Source organism: Ictalurus furcatus, chromosome 15 (assembly GCF_023375685.1).
Source record: "Ictalurus furcatus strain D&B chromosome 15, Billie_1.0, whole genome shotgun sequence".
Lineage (NCBI taxonomy): Eukaryota > Metazoa > Chordata > Actinopteri > Siluriformes > Ictaluridae > Ictalurus > Ictalurus furcatus.
In genome coordinates, this window is record NC_071269.1 from 20,579,576 (window position 1) to 20,594,004 (window position 14,429).

The 14,429-nt window shown below is 38.7% G+C and overlaps 1 protein-coding gene across 1 annotated transcript; it reads right to left on the minus strand.

The window, feature by feature from the left end:
* Positions 1-449: 449 nt before the first annotated feature.
* pfkma (phosphofructokinase, muscle a) lies at positions 450-14,200 on the minus strand. Its single transcript, XM_053643364.1, has 22 exons — positions 14,019-14,200; positions 10,209-10,282; positions 9,932-10,009; positions 9,661-9,850; positions 8,234-8,399; positions 8,044-8,088; positions 7,835-7,943; positions 7,322-7,417; positions 7,020-7,112; positions 6,731-6,856; positions 6,121-6,185; positions 5,897-5,960; positions 5,589-5,735; positions 5,362-5,432; positions 5,165-5,252; positions 4,892-5,044; positions 3,567-3,731; positions 3,418-3,479; positions 3,041-3,152; positions 2,860-2,959; positions 1,499-1,604; positions 450-1,320 (listed from the first exon to the last, which is right to left on the minus strand). Exons 1-22 carry the CDS (start codon positions 14,107-14,109, stop codon positions 1,164-1,166), a joined length of 2,358 nt encoding a protein of 785 aa, XP_053499339.1. The 5' UTR covers positions 14,110-14,200; the 3' UTR covers positions 450-1,163.
* Between the last annotated feature and the right edge of the window lie 229 nt (positions 14,201-14,429).

Here is a 14,429-nt window from a genome sequence, read left to right on the forward strand (position 1 = left end):
TGCAGCAGTGCTTTAGTCTGTCCAGCTCTCTCCTCATGTAACTGTACTAGCAACATTCCCCTGTGACATCAGTACAGCAGAAAACTGATACTTTTTCACAGGAATAATGAAAGTACAGCAGTATCCAACAAATTAGCAGCAGAATCTAAATTATGCGGTCAGGTAGGTCTCTAAACCTTGTGCAACATTTGAAAAGATAGAAAGTGCTACTATGATAAGTGTCTTGCTCTTTGTCAGTGAATACGATTGCATATTTTTTTCAAGGTTGCTACGGTTGCAGTATGTCAGTGCCGAGTTTTGAAAACACAGTCACAAAAGCAGAAAGCAGCATAGAACCGTAATCACCAAACTCCAACTGCGCAACAAAATATAATATAATATCTGGCAAACTCTTCATCTTCATCGGTATTTATTGCCTAAAGCTACTCACAGAGAATGATAAACGTTATAAAAGATAAAGACAAGATTGTGTTTTTGGATGTATACTTTAATTGATATTTCACAAATTGCTACCAAGACAGGTCTTGTGAATATATCAGCAGAGTAAAACAAAGGAGGGGGAAGACAAACAAGAGGAAAAGACCAACACAACTATAAAGATTACTGACAGATGAGACAGTAAATGAGTTTCATTTCTATATCAGTCCTTATATCAATTAATACATTATTCATAATCATAACCATTTACATTAAGGATTACATATTAATAGTGTATGCTGTTGTTAAATCATTGTTTCTCCAAAATGTAATTATATTTTAGTCAATCGTTCATTATGTATTAATTAGTATCAAATGCGGTATCGAGTGTTTAGTAATGGGTTACTAATTAATTAATAATTAATACCTACTAGTTACTATTAATTAACACTTACTAGTTTACATACTCACTAACCACCACCAACTGGATCTTATAATGTCATTGAACTTAATGAGTTAAAAAGTTAATGAGCATATAAATGGGTAAGTATTGACAAACTAAACTATCAGTAAATAGTATACTCAGTAGCGCACTGATTAATATTGCATTTATTACATAGTAGTAATAAACATTTAATAAATAGGTTACTAATCTGTCAATTGTGGCTTAGCACTCTCTTATAAAACAGCATCATAAATCACTATGCAACCATGTAATGTATTTTGCACTTCTCTCTTCTCAGTCCTTATCCCATTTTACCAGACAGTGAGACTGGAGCGCGCTTGCTGATAACATGCTCCATGTGAGCATGCTCTGAGGTGTCCAAATTTATCTTGTACTTGGCCAAGATCTTCATAATGGGCCTCAACTTCATCCACCACTGATCCTTTGGAATACGGTGCCTAAACAGGAGAGGAAGCAAGACAGAGAGAGAAAGCGAGAGAGAAAGATGAAATACTGTATAAACATCTGCATGTAGGGCAAGTGGGTAGACAGTGCTACCACCAGTAAAACATCTGGCAGTTTATGGTTTACTATTGAAGGCATGCTTTAGTTCACCATAGAAATCTGGACTCTTACTCAAAATCAGTCTGCTCCTTGAGCTCACCCAAGGCCTGGAGCATCAGTCCTCTCTTTCTCATGCCTAACACACACGCAGAGTCTGGGGTGTTGGCAAAAATGCGCCCTGCACAGATGGAGTAATGTCGTGGTCAAAACCAGGGAAGGACATAGAACACTTTCCTATGCACATACTAGGAGTCTGTGCACATCTGCACACAGGTATAAAGCTTATTCATCATTCTACATCTGACTGGGACCATTCACTGCCAGCAATCACACCCAATCTAACGCCAAGGTCCTGCAGTGAGCTGTATTTTTAGTCATTTTAACACTTTTATCATGTGGTAATTATTTATTAGTAGTGATTCTGAAAAGCTTGATCATTAAAGGTTTAACAGCCGATAAGAAACTATAAGGGGCGTTCCTTAATTTGATCAGTAACACCATTATGACACTTTCATGTCCCTTCTCTGATTATAAACATGCCTGAGTGTGGCTTAGGGCTGTGATTGGGCAGTGATTGCGTTTCAGCGTAGCACAACTGCAATGCACTGATGAAAGTCAACACAATGCACTGGGAATCATGTTCACTTCTTATACAAAGTCAACGTTAAATTCTTTTCTCTTTTTTTTAATGCTGATGGTTTTTCACTGAAGAGTTCAAGTAACATAAGAGCTATGCAACGAAGGTTTTGCTTTTCAGCGTGGCATGTTGTTCTCATATCACAAATGAAAAGCAATAACACATGTGTATTGTATTTCACAGTTTTCCCCAGGTGCAGTTGATTTCTATCTTACATTGAACCTTCATATATAGTAAGCGAGGGTGGGAACATAACGGGCAGCAAAGACTAAATGTTTAAAAGTCTACGTTTTAAATTTCTAAACTGATTCTACACCATGTGAAGGTGGAACCTCATGAAAGTAGAAGCAGTGACCGACAACAAGCGTACAGTACCATGGATGTAAGACAGGATAGCTATAAAAAAAAGGCACCAAATAAGGCACCAATTAAGCATGTGTTTGTGTGCTGCATGTGTGTAGAACAGATTACATGCTAAAATGGTTCAGATAAACAAACATTTTGAAAACTCGAGACTATGTTCAGAGACTTGTCTGGACCTTGAAATTGCACCAGATAGAATGCCGTTTGTTTGAACTCATTTTCACTTCAATTCATGGTCAAGTTGAGATCCAGCACTAAAATAAATAATGCAATAATGTAAAGTAAAAATGTAGATCTTGTATATAACGATACTGATTTAGAGATAAACATAGGGTCTAAAGCTAAACTTAATATTTGAAAAATCTAAAATAATATGAAAAATAAAAATGATATCAAAAACACTAGACTATTAGATTTTGGATTTGACTCTCACCGTGTCTGTAACATTCCTTCAACTTCTCAGTTAGCCAGAGAACAGCCTTAGCGCCCATCTTAGTGGCAAAGTTTCTGTCAAATGGAGTTGGAGTACCACCCTGGAGACAAATTAATTTCAAGTAAACACAGAAAAAAGCATCTGATAGAACGCTGGTCATGAAAGGTTGTTGATCACTCACCTGCTGCATGTGTCCAAGGACATTCTTACGGCAGTCAAAGATCCCCTTTCCCTCCTCTGAGTACAGGTTGAAGATAAAGTCAGTAGTGTAGTTGGCGTTACAGTTCTCATTTCTAAAAAAAAAAACACACAAAACAAAAAAAACATTCAAAAAGAATGTGTTATCCCGAAAGTACCTTATTATAATTATATTATACCACAGTGCTGTTGAATTCTCAAATCTGATTGGTCAGAAACTGTTGAGTAATTTTCTATAGGACATCAGATCTGACAATAGTGCCGGCTGCAATTAAAATCAATAAAATATCAAATTGATGCACATATTCACTCAAACATTTCATCATAACAAAATCATTTCTCTTCTTGATTGATACCAACCTGAGAATCAGACCTCTCTTAACTGTCGTCTTCATTTTCTCTAGAAGATGCTCTACATTGGTCTGAAAGCACAAATGAAACTAAACAGTCAATAAAAGAGCCTTTAACCCACTCGACATCACTTTAAGTTCTGTGTTTCGTATATTTACCTCCAAATCACGAATGCTGAATTTCTCTTCGTAGATGTAGGCAGCATCAGCACCTGCAGCAAGGCCTGACATGGTGGCCAGGTAACCACAGTAACCTCCCATAGTCTCAATGATGAACACACGGCGTTTAGTGCCAGCGGCTGACTGCTTGATCCTGTCACAGGTCTACACAAACAAACACACACATAAAAGATTAGTCATCATGTTCTGTTTGGGGGGAAATGGACAGTTTGATGTAAAATGCACTTTATCTAACAATCAACAATTATTTTACAAAATGATAACACAGAAATTGCACTCAGGTTAATAAACATGGTGAAATAAAAGTGCTAAAAACAACCACTGACAGAAAAAAAAATGCCATAAGCATACCACATATATACCCACCGTCCACTTTAATAGGAACATCTGTACACGCGCTCATTAATGCAGTTATCCAATCAGCCAATCCTGTGGCAGCGGCACAATGCATAAAATCATCCAGATACAGGTTTGTATCTCAAGATTTGATGTGTTGTTCATTCTGAAATGCTTTTCTGCTCACCATGGATGTAAAGAGTGCTTATTTGAGTTACTGTAGACTTCCTGTCAGCTCAAATCAGTCTGGATTTTTCTCAGCAGCAAGGTGTTTCAGCCTGCAGACCCTCGGCCCACAGGATGTGTTTTGAGTTTCGCACGTTTCTGTGTAAAATCTACAGACTTTTGTGTCTGAAAATCCCAGGAGAGCAGCAGTTTTTGAAATACTCAAACCAGTCCACCTGGCACCAAGTCCCCCATTCTGAAATTTGATGTGAACCGAAGCTCTTGACCTGTATCTGCATGATTTTCTGCATTGTGCTGCTGTGCTGCAGGTGTGCAGGTGTTCCTGTTAAAGTGACCGGTGAGTGTACATTAATATACATTTCTCTGTACTGAAAAAAAAAACACTAATCCTTGAAATTCACTTATATATCTAAGTGCAGCAACTGAAGCAGTGAAGAAATATTTCTGTGCTTTTTTTCTGGAAGGTCATCAGGAATAGATCTGTCAAAGTATGTGTACTATTTGTACTCGGGTGAACATGCTCCTGCTGTGCCGCTCAGGAATAATTCTTTTATAGATAGGATTGCTTTTTTTGTGTAATAAAGCAGTGAATACTGCAGTACTTCAGTTTTGAAAAATTTGCAAAACTATATAAGAACAACTTCCTAGGATCATTCTCAGATCCTTACTTTACTAGCATTCAAGGGTAATGTTTTTAGTTCTAAATTTATTTACATAGTGACATAGTGAGACAAACATAAGCATTAACTAGTGTGTATTGGTGTGTTAGCTACAGCTCATACCGTGGTGATGGTGTTCAGGGCAGTATCCGTTCCGATGCTGAAGTCTGATCCAGGAACATTGTTTGAGACGGTAGCTGGAATAACTACCACAGGGATACACAACTCCTCATACCTCTCTCTGGCTTGGACCATCTCCAGACCACCTGAGAATGCCTGTGTGGGAAGAAAACTCATAAATGAATTACTGATAGATATGTTGCCTGGATAAGAAGAGAATTATATCTTGATAATATTGTGCTTGGCTGGTGGATGGCGAGTCTTCATGTTACGCACCTCAAAACCGCCTATAATGACCAGAGCGTGAATATTGTACTTGGCAATGTTCAGGCTTATGTCTTCCATGTGCTTTGCTGGAAGAACTCTGCCAAAGTAAGGAAAGACATGAGAGAACTCCTCAAACTGATGGTGATAATAGAAGGTGATGATAGTTGGCAAGTTGCAAAGAGGAGTGTGTGATTAATCATAAGTACCTTTTAGTTCCCAAAACAGAGCCTCCTTTTCCAGTCCAGCCACCAACACTGTTCCAAGTGATTGGCTCGATCTAAGGAATAGATCGAGTCCGTTGGTATTGAGGCGTATGTCATAAACAGCACCCTTGATAGTGCATGAGTTTTCTTATCTAACAAAATCGTAGCATTCGCTACAGGATAGCTTGTGACATATGATGATGAAGCACAGATTTAGAGCAGTTCCTCACCTTTCCTTGAGCCAAACCCTCGAACCCATCGTGCACTGCCAGCATGCTGTGGCCTTGCAGGATACCAATCCTGACTGCAGCTCTCACAGCCGCATTCATGCCTGCACAGGGTGCACCCACGTTCAGAATGGCCACATTGATGTTACTCTAAAAAGACAAGGAGATATGAATTGGCGATGAAAAGAAAGACAGCTATAGTATGTGCATTCCATCAGTGGTTTTCATAACACAGTTTGGGAGGTGACTGAACTGGTATGGCGTCAAAATAAACTATATAATTGTTATAATTCTTCTATAAATCTTCTTACTTTGACTTCGGGGATATGCACATGGGCCAGCAGTTTGTATGTGTTCCAGTTATTCTCAAAGCTCCTAAACACAGAAATGTTATTGTGTCGATGGATAAACACCAAAAAAAGATATACAATATAAACAATATGCTTAATAAAATGTGAAACCATCACACAGCGACAAACAGGACCAATCCATTAATGAGATGCCTGGAGTCAAGGAACTAAAGTCAAACACACACCTTCCTCTGAGTTTCAAAGCATCTTCATATCTGTTCTCTTTCATAGCAGTGGTAACATCCTTGGTCTGTTGGGGAGAGTAACCAACACTTTAATCACATTTGTGGTTGTTAACAGGTAAAATCAACATTTAGTAAAATGCTGTAAATAAATATTTGCTCATTGATGTGCAGTTTTAGTCATGGATTGAATGAACATTGTCAGTGTAGGCAGGTTTAGTTTAGTTTCATTAAAGTAAATGTCAGCTAACACGTGTTAACTTTCTTTGTTGACATTACTTATGGTTTATCATTGCTGAAGTTTATGCTGTGTTCATATTCATTCATGCAGTAAATGAATGTTACATAATTGTATCGGAATTTTGTCATCGGAAACCAACAAGTTTAATCAAGGCAAAGCAGGAACTACAAGATCTGTAATGATATGTTCTTTAGGGGGGAAAAAGAGAATTAATAATAAAGTTAATACGATAATCACGCTGCCATATTAATTAGTCTATAACATTACTACGTTCATGTGGATTTTCCTGCATTGCCAGATTTTTGCCGTCCGTCAGGGTAAGACTTTTGCATCCTGCCATTTATTTACAGCTCAATCACTGGAGGCACGTACCACTTGTACACACTCCATCAAGGGCAGTCTGATTGCTTGATTCCCCGAGAGTGAGACCACACAGGCTGGTGTGTCCGGAGTGGCCTCCAGCAGGGCCATCACAGCCTCCACACCCATCCTGCTGCCCTGTTACATTCGGACACAGAGAGAGAGAGAGAGAGAGAGAGAGAGAGTGAGAGAGGCACAGATGTACAAATATGGAACAAAAGAGACCCTTAATTGAAAAAAAAACACACTGCTTGACAATATATAACATGAGTGAGACCTGAAAAATATAAAGAAAACCCACCAGGATCCTGTCGAAGGCTGAAGGAGTGCCTCCTCGCTGTACATGGCCTAGGATAGTAGCACGGGTGTCATAGCCCAGCTTCTTAGAAACTAACTACACACAGAGACAAGACAATATGAAAGAGGGAATTCCAATGTATCACACACAGTCAGATCTAATACAGACTCTCTAATGAGGAGTACAAGGAGTGAAGATCCTATTGTAGTGTATATTTAACGTATATATTCACAGATTTAGTGGTTATGGTTATTTCTTGTGTGGGCTCAAATTAGGTATAAATCTGATGAAATCTAGCTACATACCTCTTTGATCTGATCACAAGTTATGGGCTTGCCAGTCCGATCCACAGCTCCCTCAGCCACAATGATCACATTCAGACGAGATCCTCTGTTTCTGGTCTAAGAGGAATCATGCAACATGCAATAAATAGCAGTAAATACAGATAGGTCCTTTAGGTCGGTATGGGAAGGTTTTGTTTAAAACATATGCTGTTAAACGTGCATAATATTATAATCAGTTACATAATTGTGACATTTTCTACTCAATTGTAAAACTTAATTTTTGCAAAATCCCAATTTTTTTCATTGTTTTTGGCTGTTTGGCAGAATTCAGATGCAGCAAAATCTGACAGGTTTTCTAACTACTAAGCCACCGTGTTCCATTGCTTAAACATTTACGTGTTTTTTGGATCTACATAATCTACATAATCCAAAAGTGTACTAAATATGGCAATAATTATGATCCTAGGTTAGCTATGGCTAGCTATGTTTGTTTATTATAAAATCAAAAAGTGTGTGTGCGTGCTGGATATGTACATCTATCAGCCTCCTGCACAAGTGCTCTTCCCAGCCATCATCTGGGGGCATCTCTGGAATAAACACCCAGTCAGCACCACATGCCAATGCAGTAACCAGGGCTAGGTAACTGAGACAAACACACATATACAACACAAAGTATTTAGAGGAATTGTCTTCTTGTTATATCACAGTGAATATTACTGATTCATTTCTTTCTGTGCACTTACCCACAATGCCTTCCCATGACCTCCAGAATGAAGGCACGCTGGTGACTATGAACGAGACCAAAACCAAAGAAACAATTACAATTACAAAAAAAAAAATCTATCAGATGCAAAATGAATAGATCGAGGTCAAATAAAACCCATGGATGGTGGCAGTGGTCATAGTTTTATCGTATAACCACACATAGCCTACCTCTGAGCTGTAGTGGTGATGCTGTCCACCACCTCCATGATGCGATGAAGAGCGGAGTCTGTGCCGATGGTCATGTCTGTCCCGCAGAAGTCATTATCGATGGATCCAACCATTCCCACGATGTTAAGATGAGACGCTGACTGAGCGTCTTCTTTAGTGATTTTGCCTGAAGGAGAATCTGAAGTGAGTTTTCTGTAGCCTTCACATGCTTTCCACCATATTACTTGCTATAGAATATAGGAGCTTGCATAAGTATTTACCTCATTTGTGTTACAACCTGGAACTGAAATGGACTTAACTGGGATTACATGTCATGAATAGTCATCCTTCCCATCCATCCATTTCCTATACTGCTTATCCTGGAGCCTATCCTAGGGAACTCGGGGAACAAGGCAGGGGACACCCTGGACGGGGTGCCAACCCATCGCAAGACACAATCACACACCCATTCATGCACTACGTACAATTTGGAAAAACCAATCAGCCTACAACGCATGTCTTTGAACTGGGGGAGAAAAGTGAAATACCCAGAGGAAACCCCAGAAGCATGGGGAAAACATGCCAGCTCTGAAAGCACAGGGCAGATGCAGGATTTGAACCCCAAACCCTGGTGGTGCAAGGCAACTGTGTTAACCTCTAAGCCACTGTGCCCCCACTCATAGTCTTGAATAATAATAATAATCGTATACATATGAATACCATCATGAAAAAATCCAAATAGTTTGCCAATTTATTTACTCTCTCTCTCTTTCTCTCCCACCCTCTCTCCCCCTCTCTCTCTCTCTCTTATTATTATTAAAGAATTTTTGGACCCTGTTGAAATGAGAAACCCCTAATATTAAGTTAGTTCTGGTGCAACCAGTTATCATCAAAAGTCCCATAATTATTTAAATGGAGTCCGTCTGTGTGCAATTAAAGTGTCACCAGATCTCAATATACTGTACATACACCTATTCTGTGAAGAACCCAGAGAATACATTTGTTGGGAATTGACAAATGACCAATTTGGGGGGAAAAAAGGGAAAAAAAAAAGTCTGGGACAGACTGGGTCAAACTTCATCAAAATGTTCCAGACTTTGGACATCCTGTCGCACACCATTAAATCCATTATTAACAGGTAAAATAAAAGAAATAGGCACTCTACAGTTCTCTAACAACCTCTGGGGAAATCATGTGCCGCTTTAATTGCACACAGGTGGGTTTCACACCAACGGGGATGAATATTTATGCAATGACTTCAATATCATGGGCTAGGTTGTACAGATTCATGACATACAATACATTCCCAATTAAGTCCCTGTCAGTTGTAACTAACATTCCAGGATGTAACATTCCAATATGTGGAAAAGTTCAAGAGGGGTGAATATTTATGCAAGACACTGCAAACCTACACCTGAGCTCGTTGCAGAATGGCTTTGGAGACTCACCTTTACTGACCAAGTGCCCTAACAATTCGCTCCACTCTGTACGGAACTGATTGGCTCCAGTCAAACTCCCATCTCCACCAATAACACACAGGTTAGTGATACCTCTTTTGACCAGGTTGTACGCAGCCTTTATGCGGCCCTCCTTTGTCTGGAAATCTTTACAGCGAGCACTACCGATGACTGTGCCCCCCTAAAAAGTATCCATGTACGTAGATGGTTTAATTTTTACAAAATAAAAAAGAAAACTTCTTATATAAATATAGTGACTGACCAACTGGAGCATCATGGACACGCTCTCCCATGTAGCTGGGCGAATATTATCACCCCCATCAACCAGCCCCTGGTAGCCCTGCAGCACAATTACAATTACAAAAACTGCGATCAAATAATCATACATTTCAACATTAAAAGCATTTGAAATGCTGAGGTTGCCTCGATCATTTAAGTAATCCATCACTTTATCTCATAAACACTTAACATACAGATCATTACCAATTGCTGTCCATGTTATATCATGTTTACAGTGCTGCATGTATTGTATTTCTGACCTCATGAACAAAGAAGACTTTAGCTCCTGTGTACAGGCCAACTCTGACTGTGGCCCTCACTGCAGCATTCATTCCTGAAAACAGACAGAAGTGTGAGCTTTACAGAGGACATTCATCTTCATAGTGATGATTGCAGATCCCATTACCTTCAACTACTAGAAATTTAAAAAAAACAAAAAGAAAAACCCTTCACAACGTAAATAAAACCATGACCATATCCATTACGTGTAATAAATATACGATAACACATCACTGTAATTACAGCAAATTTACCTTATATATTTTTGAATACAATCTTGTGCAATTTTAATCTTGCATGTTAGCAATGTGGGTTTTTTTTCTGTGTCTGGCACAAGCACAACTGTTCAGTTGTTGCAGTAGAAATGATAAAACACACCAAAAAAATACATGTGACTGCAAATTCTAAAATCAAAACACAGAGTATTGTAAGTATGATTTACAATAGATAGATTATTGCTGTTTTTTATATACGGGAGAATGTACAGATCACAGATTGAGACGTTTTATAGACAGCTGAGTGCAAAAGATTGCATCCCCAATGGTTTCTGGGTGAAATAAAACTATATTACGATTGATCCACAAAATACAGAACTGAATGTATATTGTAAATAAGTAAAAACAAAATCAACAGAAAAACTGTGTACAGATATGATTTAATAAAGGATGTCTATAGCATATAGCAATCATAACTGGCAAAGACTGACTCAGCAGATATGTTCTCTATTCAGTTTTAAAGGTTTAACTTTGGACTCAACTGTATTATGTTTATGGGTAAATGTCTTGTCTAAGTATAATATGTTTTATGAAACAGGTAGTATACTGTAGGTTAGCTATATGATTGCACATGATTTTAATTCATTTATATAATAGACCTACATCAGTGCATGTCATCTACATCATGGTACAGCGTTTATTTGACAATGAAAATGAAACTGGAGTCATGCAGTATTATCAGTATTAGATATAATATATTTAAGTATATTTACAATATACAGTTCAGTTTAATAGAAGCCCCTGTACACCTGTTCATTCATTTTGTTTTCCAATCAGGCAATCATGTGGCAGCAGTGCAAAGCATAAAATGATGCAGATGTAGGTCAAGATCATCAGAGCAAAGAAAATGCTTGTTGTCTTGGTTGTTGCTGTCGGATTGTGGTTTGAGTATTTCAGAAACTGCTAATCTCTTGGGATTTTCACTCAAAACAGTCTCTAGCGTTTAGACAGAATGGTGCGAAACATAGAACAAAAAAAAACTTCTATGAGTATCACTTCTGCCTTGTTGATGAGAGGTCATAGGAGAATGGTTGGAGTTGACAGGAAGTCTGTAATATCTCAAATAACCACTCTTTACAACCGTGGTGAGCAGAAAAGCATCTCAGAATGCACAACATGTTGGATATTGAGACCTATGGGCTACAACAGCAAAAGACCACACTAGGTTCCACTCCTGTCAGCCAAAAACAAGGAAATCTGAGGCTACAATGGATAATGGGCACAGACTCACTGAAACTGGACAAATTGAAGATTTTATGTATATATATATATATATATATATATATATATATATATATATATATATATATATCTTGTCTTATATATATATATATAGAGAGAGAGAGAGAGAGAGAGTGGTCACATGGAGAAAGAAAGTACACCCCTACATTTATCACACCTTCAAATCCATAAAATTAGAATCAGGTGTTCAGTATTGGGTGTCAGTGATTCAAACCTGCTTAGGGAGTGCAGGTGGAACCGGTCTCATTTAAACCTCTCATATCTAGTGTCTGGTGTTCCCTTTGTTATTGAGGTGTGTGGTGTCATCATGTCAAGATCTAAAGAGTTCTGTAAGTCCTTCAGAAAAAAGGTTGTAGATGCCTATGAGTCTGGCAAGGGATTTAAAAAGATCTCCAGATTATTTGAAACACATCATTCCACTGTACAGAAAATCATCTACAAGTGATGAGGATTTCAAACGACCCCAAAATTTCATCACAGGATCTGCTAGTAAATCTTGCAAGTGTTGCTGTCAAAGTGAATGCTTCTACAATCAGAAAGAGATTATACAAATTTGACCTGCATGGGAGGCCAGGTAAAAGCCTTTGCAAGAATACAGTTTGCCAATGAGCATAAAGGCAACGACCAGGCCGTTTGGAATAACGTGCTCTGGACAGACTAATCAAATATAGAGTTGATTGGCCAGAGTAACAGCTGCCATGTTTGGTACTGACCAAAGACAGCTTTTCAGGAGAAGCACCTCATACCAACTGTGAAGCATAGTGGTGTAAATGTTATGGTTTGGGGTTGCTTCGGTGCCTCAGGGACTGGACAACTTGCATTCATTGATTCAACTATAAATTCTGCATAATATCAAAGAGTGCTTGAAGACAATGTGGGGCCACCTGTCCAGAAGCTGAAGTTGAACTGAAAGTGGACCTTTCAACAGGATAATGATCCTAAGCACACTAGCACATCCACCAAGGAATGGCTCAAAAAGAAGAAATGGAGGGTTATGGAATGACCCAGTCAAAGCCTGGATTTGAATCCCACTGAAATGTTGTGGGGGGATTTGAAACGGGAAGTACATGCAAGAAAACCCTCAAAGATCTTGCAACTGAAAGAATATTGCATGGAAGAGCGGTCAGAAATTCCAGCAAGCCGATGTCAGAGACTGGAGGACAATTATGCGAAACGCCTACAAGAAGTTATTTCTGCTAAAGGGGGCAATACTAGCTTCTGAGGCCAAGGGTGTACTTAATTTTCCTGCAGAAGAATTTCACATCTATTGATATTTCTGTTGAATAAATGATTGAAAAAGTTCATTTTCCTTGTGGTTTTATTCAAGTATATCAACTTTATCAATAGACACTGTTTCAAAGATGATCAAACGTTTGCTAGTCCAAATATGTAAAAAATTTTATATATATATATATATATATATATATATATATATATACACACACACACACACATAGTGCAGCATATTCCACCTGTATGAATTACAAGTAATGTAATTATCTAAAGCATTCTGAAAATTGTTGGAGACATGAACATGACACACTTAAGGAGATGGCAGAAGCACGAGTTATGGGATCACTTAATCCTTCTTCGATATCTCCTTCAAAGTCAGCAAAGGCCAGGAAGCTTGGGCCCTGTTGTGTAAGGTGGTGCAGCTTCTCCAATTTCAGAAGTGAACAGCTGCTGATCCAGTGTTCCCATTACAACTTTGTGTCATTCCAGAAAAAGGTCATGGAAGCTAAATTAAGCACCATGTCACAGGGAGTCTGAGGCACAGGACAAGAGAAGGCTAAAGGCTAAATTTAAAGGTTATAGAGCATTGCAAGTAATTGCAACCAGCAGTGGCTGAACATAAGACTGCTTATGATTATAGGACAGAAGTAATTTGTTCAAGACTGCATCAATAGACTGAACCAAGTATGAAAAAAATAGAAAGGCATGAGGTGATGCTATGGCATTGTTTTGGAAGCAAACTCCTAATAAGCTATCTAATACACTCAATGGAAGAATCTAGTGGATTAGTAGTTTTTCATGAATGCCCTTTCAAACCTGCATAAAAATCCATATTACTTTTCAAAACATAGTGAGTTCTTGAAACCTTTTGAGGTTAACTGTTCACATTATTTCCATAGAAAGCAAAGGACCTGTCTTACTTCAGCTCTTCGTTTAGTTGTCCTTAATGACAGCTGCACTTTCACTGGAACTTAGCACAAACGAACAACTAAACCCCCTGTGTTTACTGCTACAATAGTCCATTCTCATGTCTTTACCTACCTTGAGCATCACCTCCTGATGTCAGGACCGCAATTGCCCGTCCGATGCCCATCTTGGTGGGGTCCACTCCTGATGCCTGTGTCTGGGACATGATAAAACCTGCTCCAGAGAGCTGAGCGACCAGGGAAAGACAGAGCAAACTTGATGATTATGCTATGTTCCCAGGAGAAGACTCTTGTGGAGGGAAGTTTTTATAGTACAGCTTTCTGCCCATTACCCCCTCCTCTTACACACAAACACACCCCCACACCCCCTCCTGCACAACTAAATATAAGTGAGGTATTGCTGCCTTCACTGTTAATATCCACTGCTGAATAAATCAACAGACTTCTGATCATATGATCAAAATGAGAGCTTGAACAACATATGGTCTACTTGGTTTCACATGAATCAAGGTCAATCGTGCAGCCT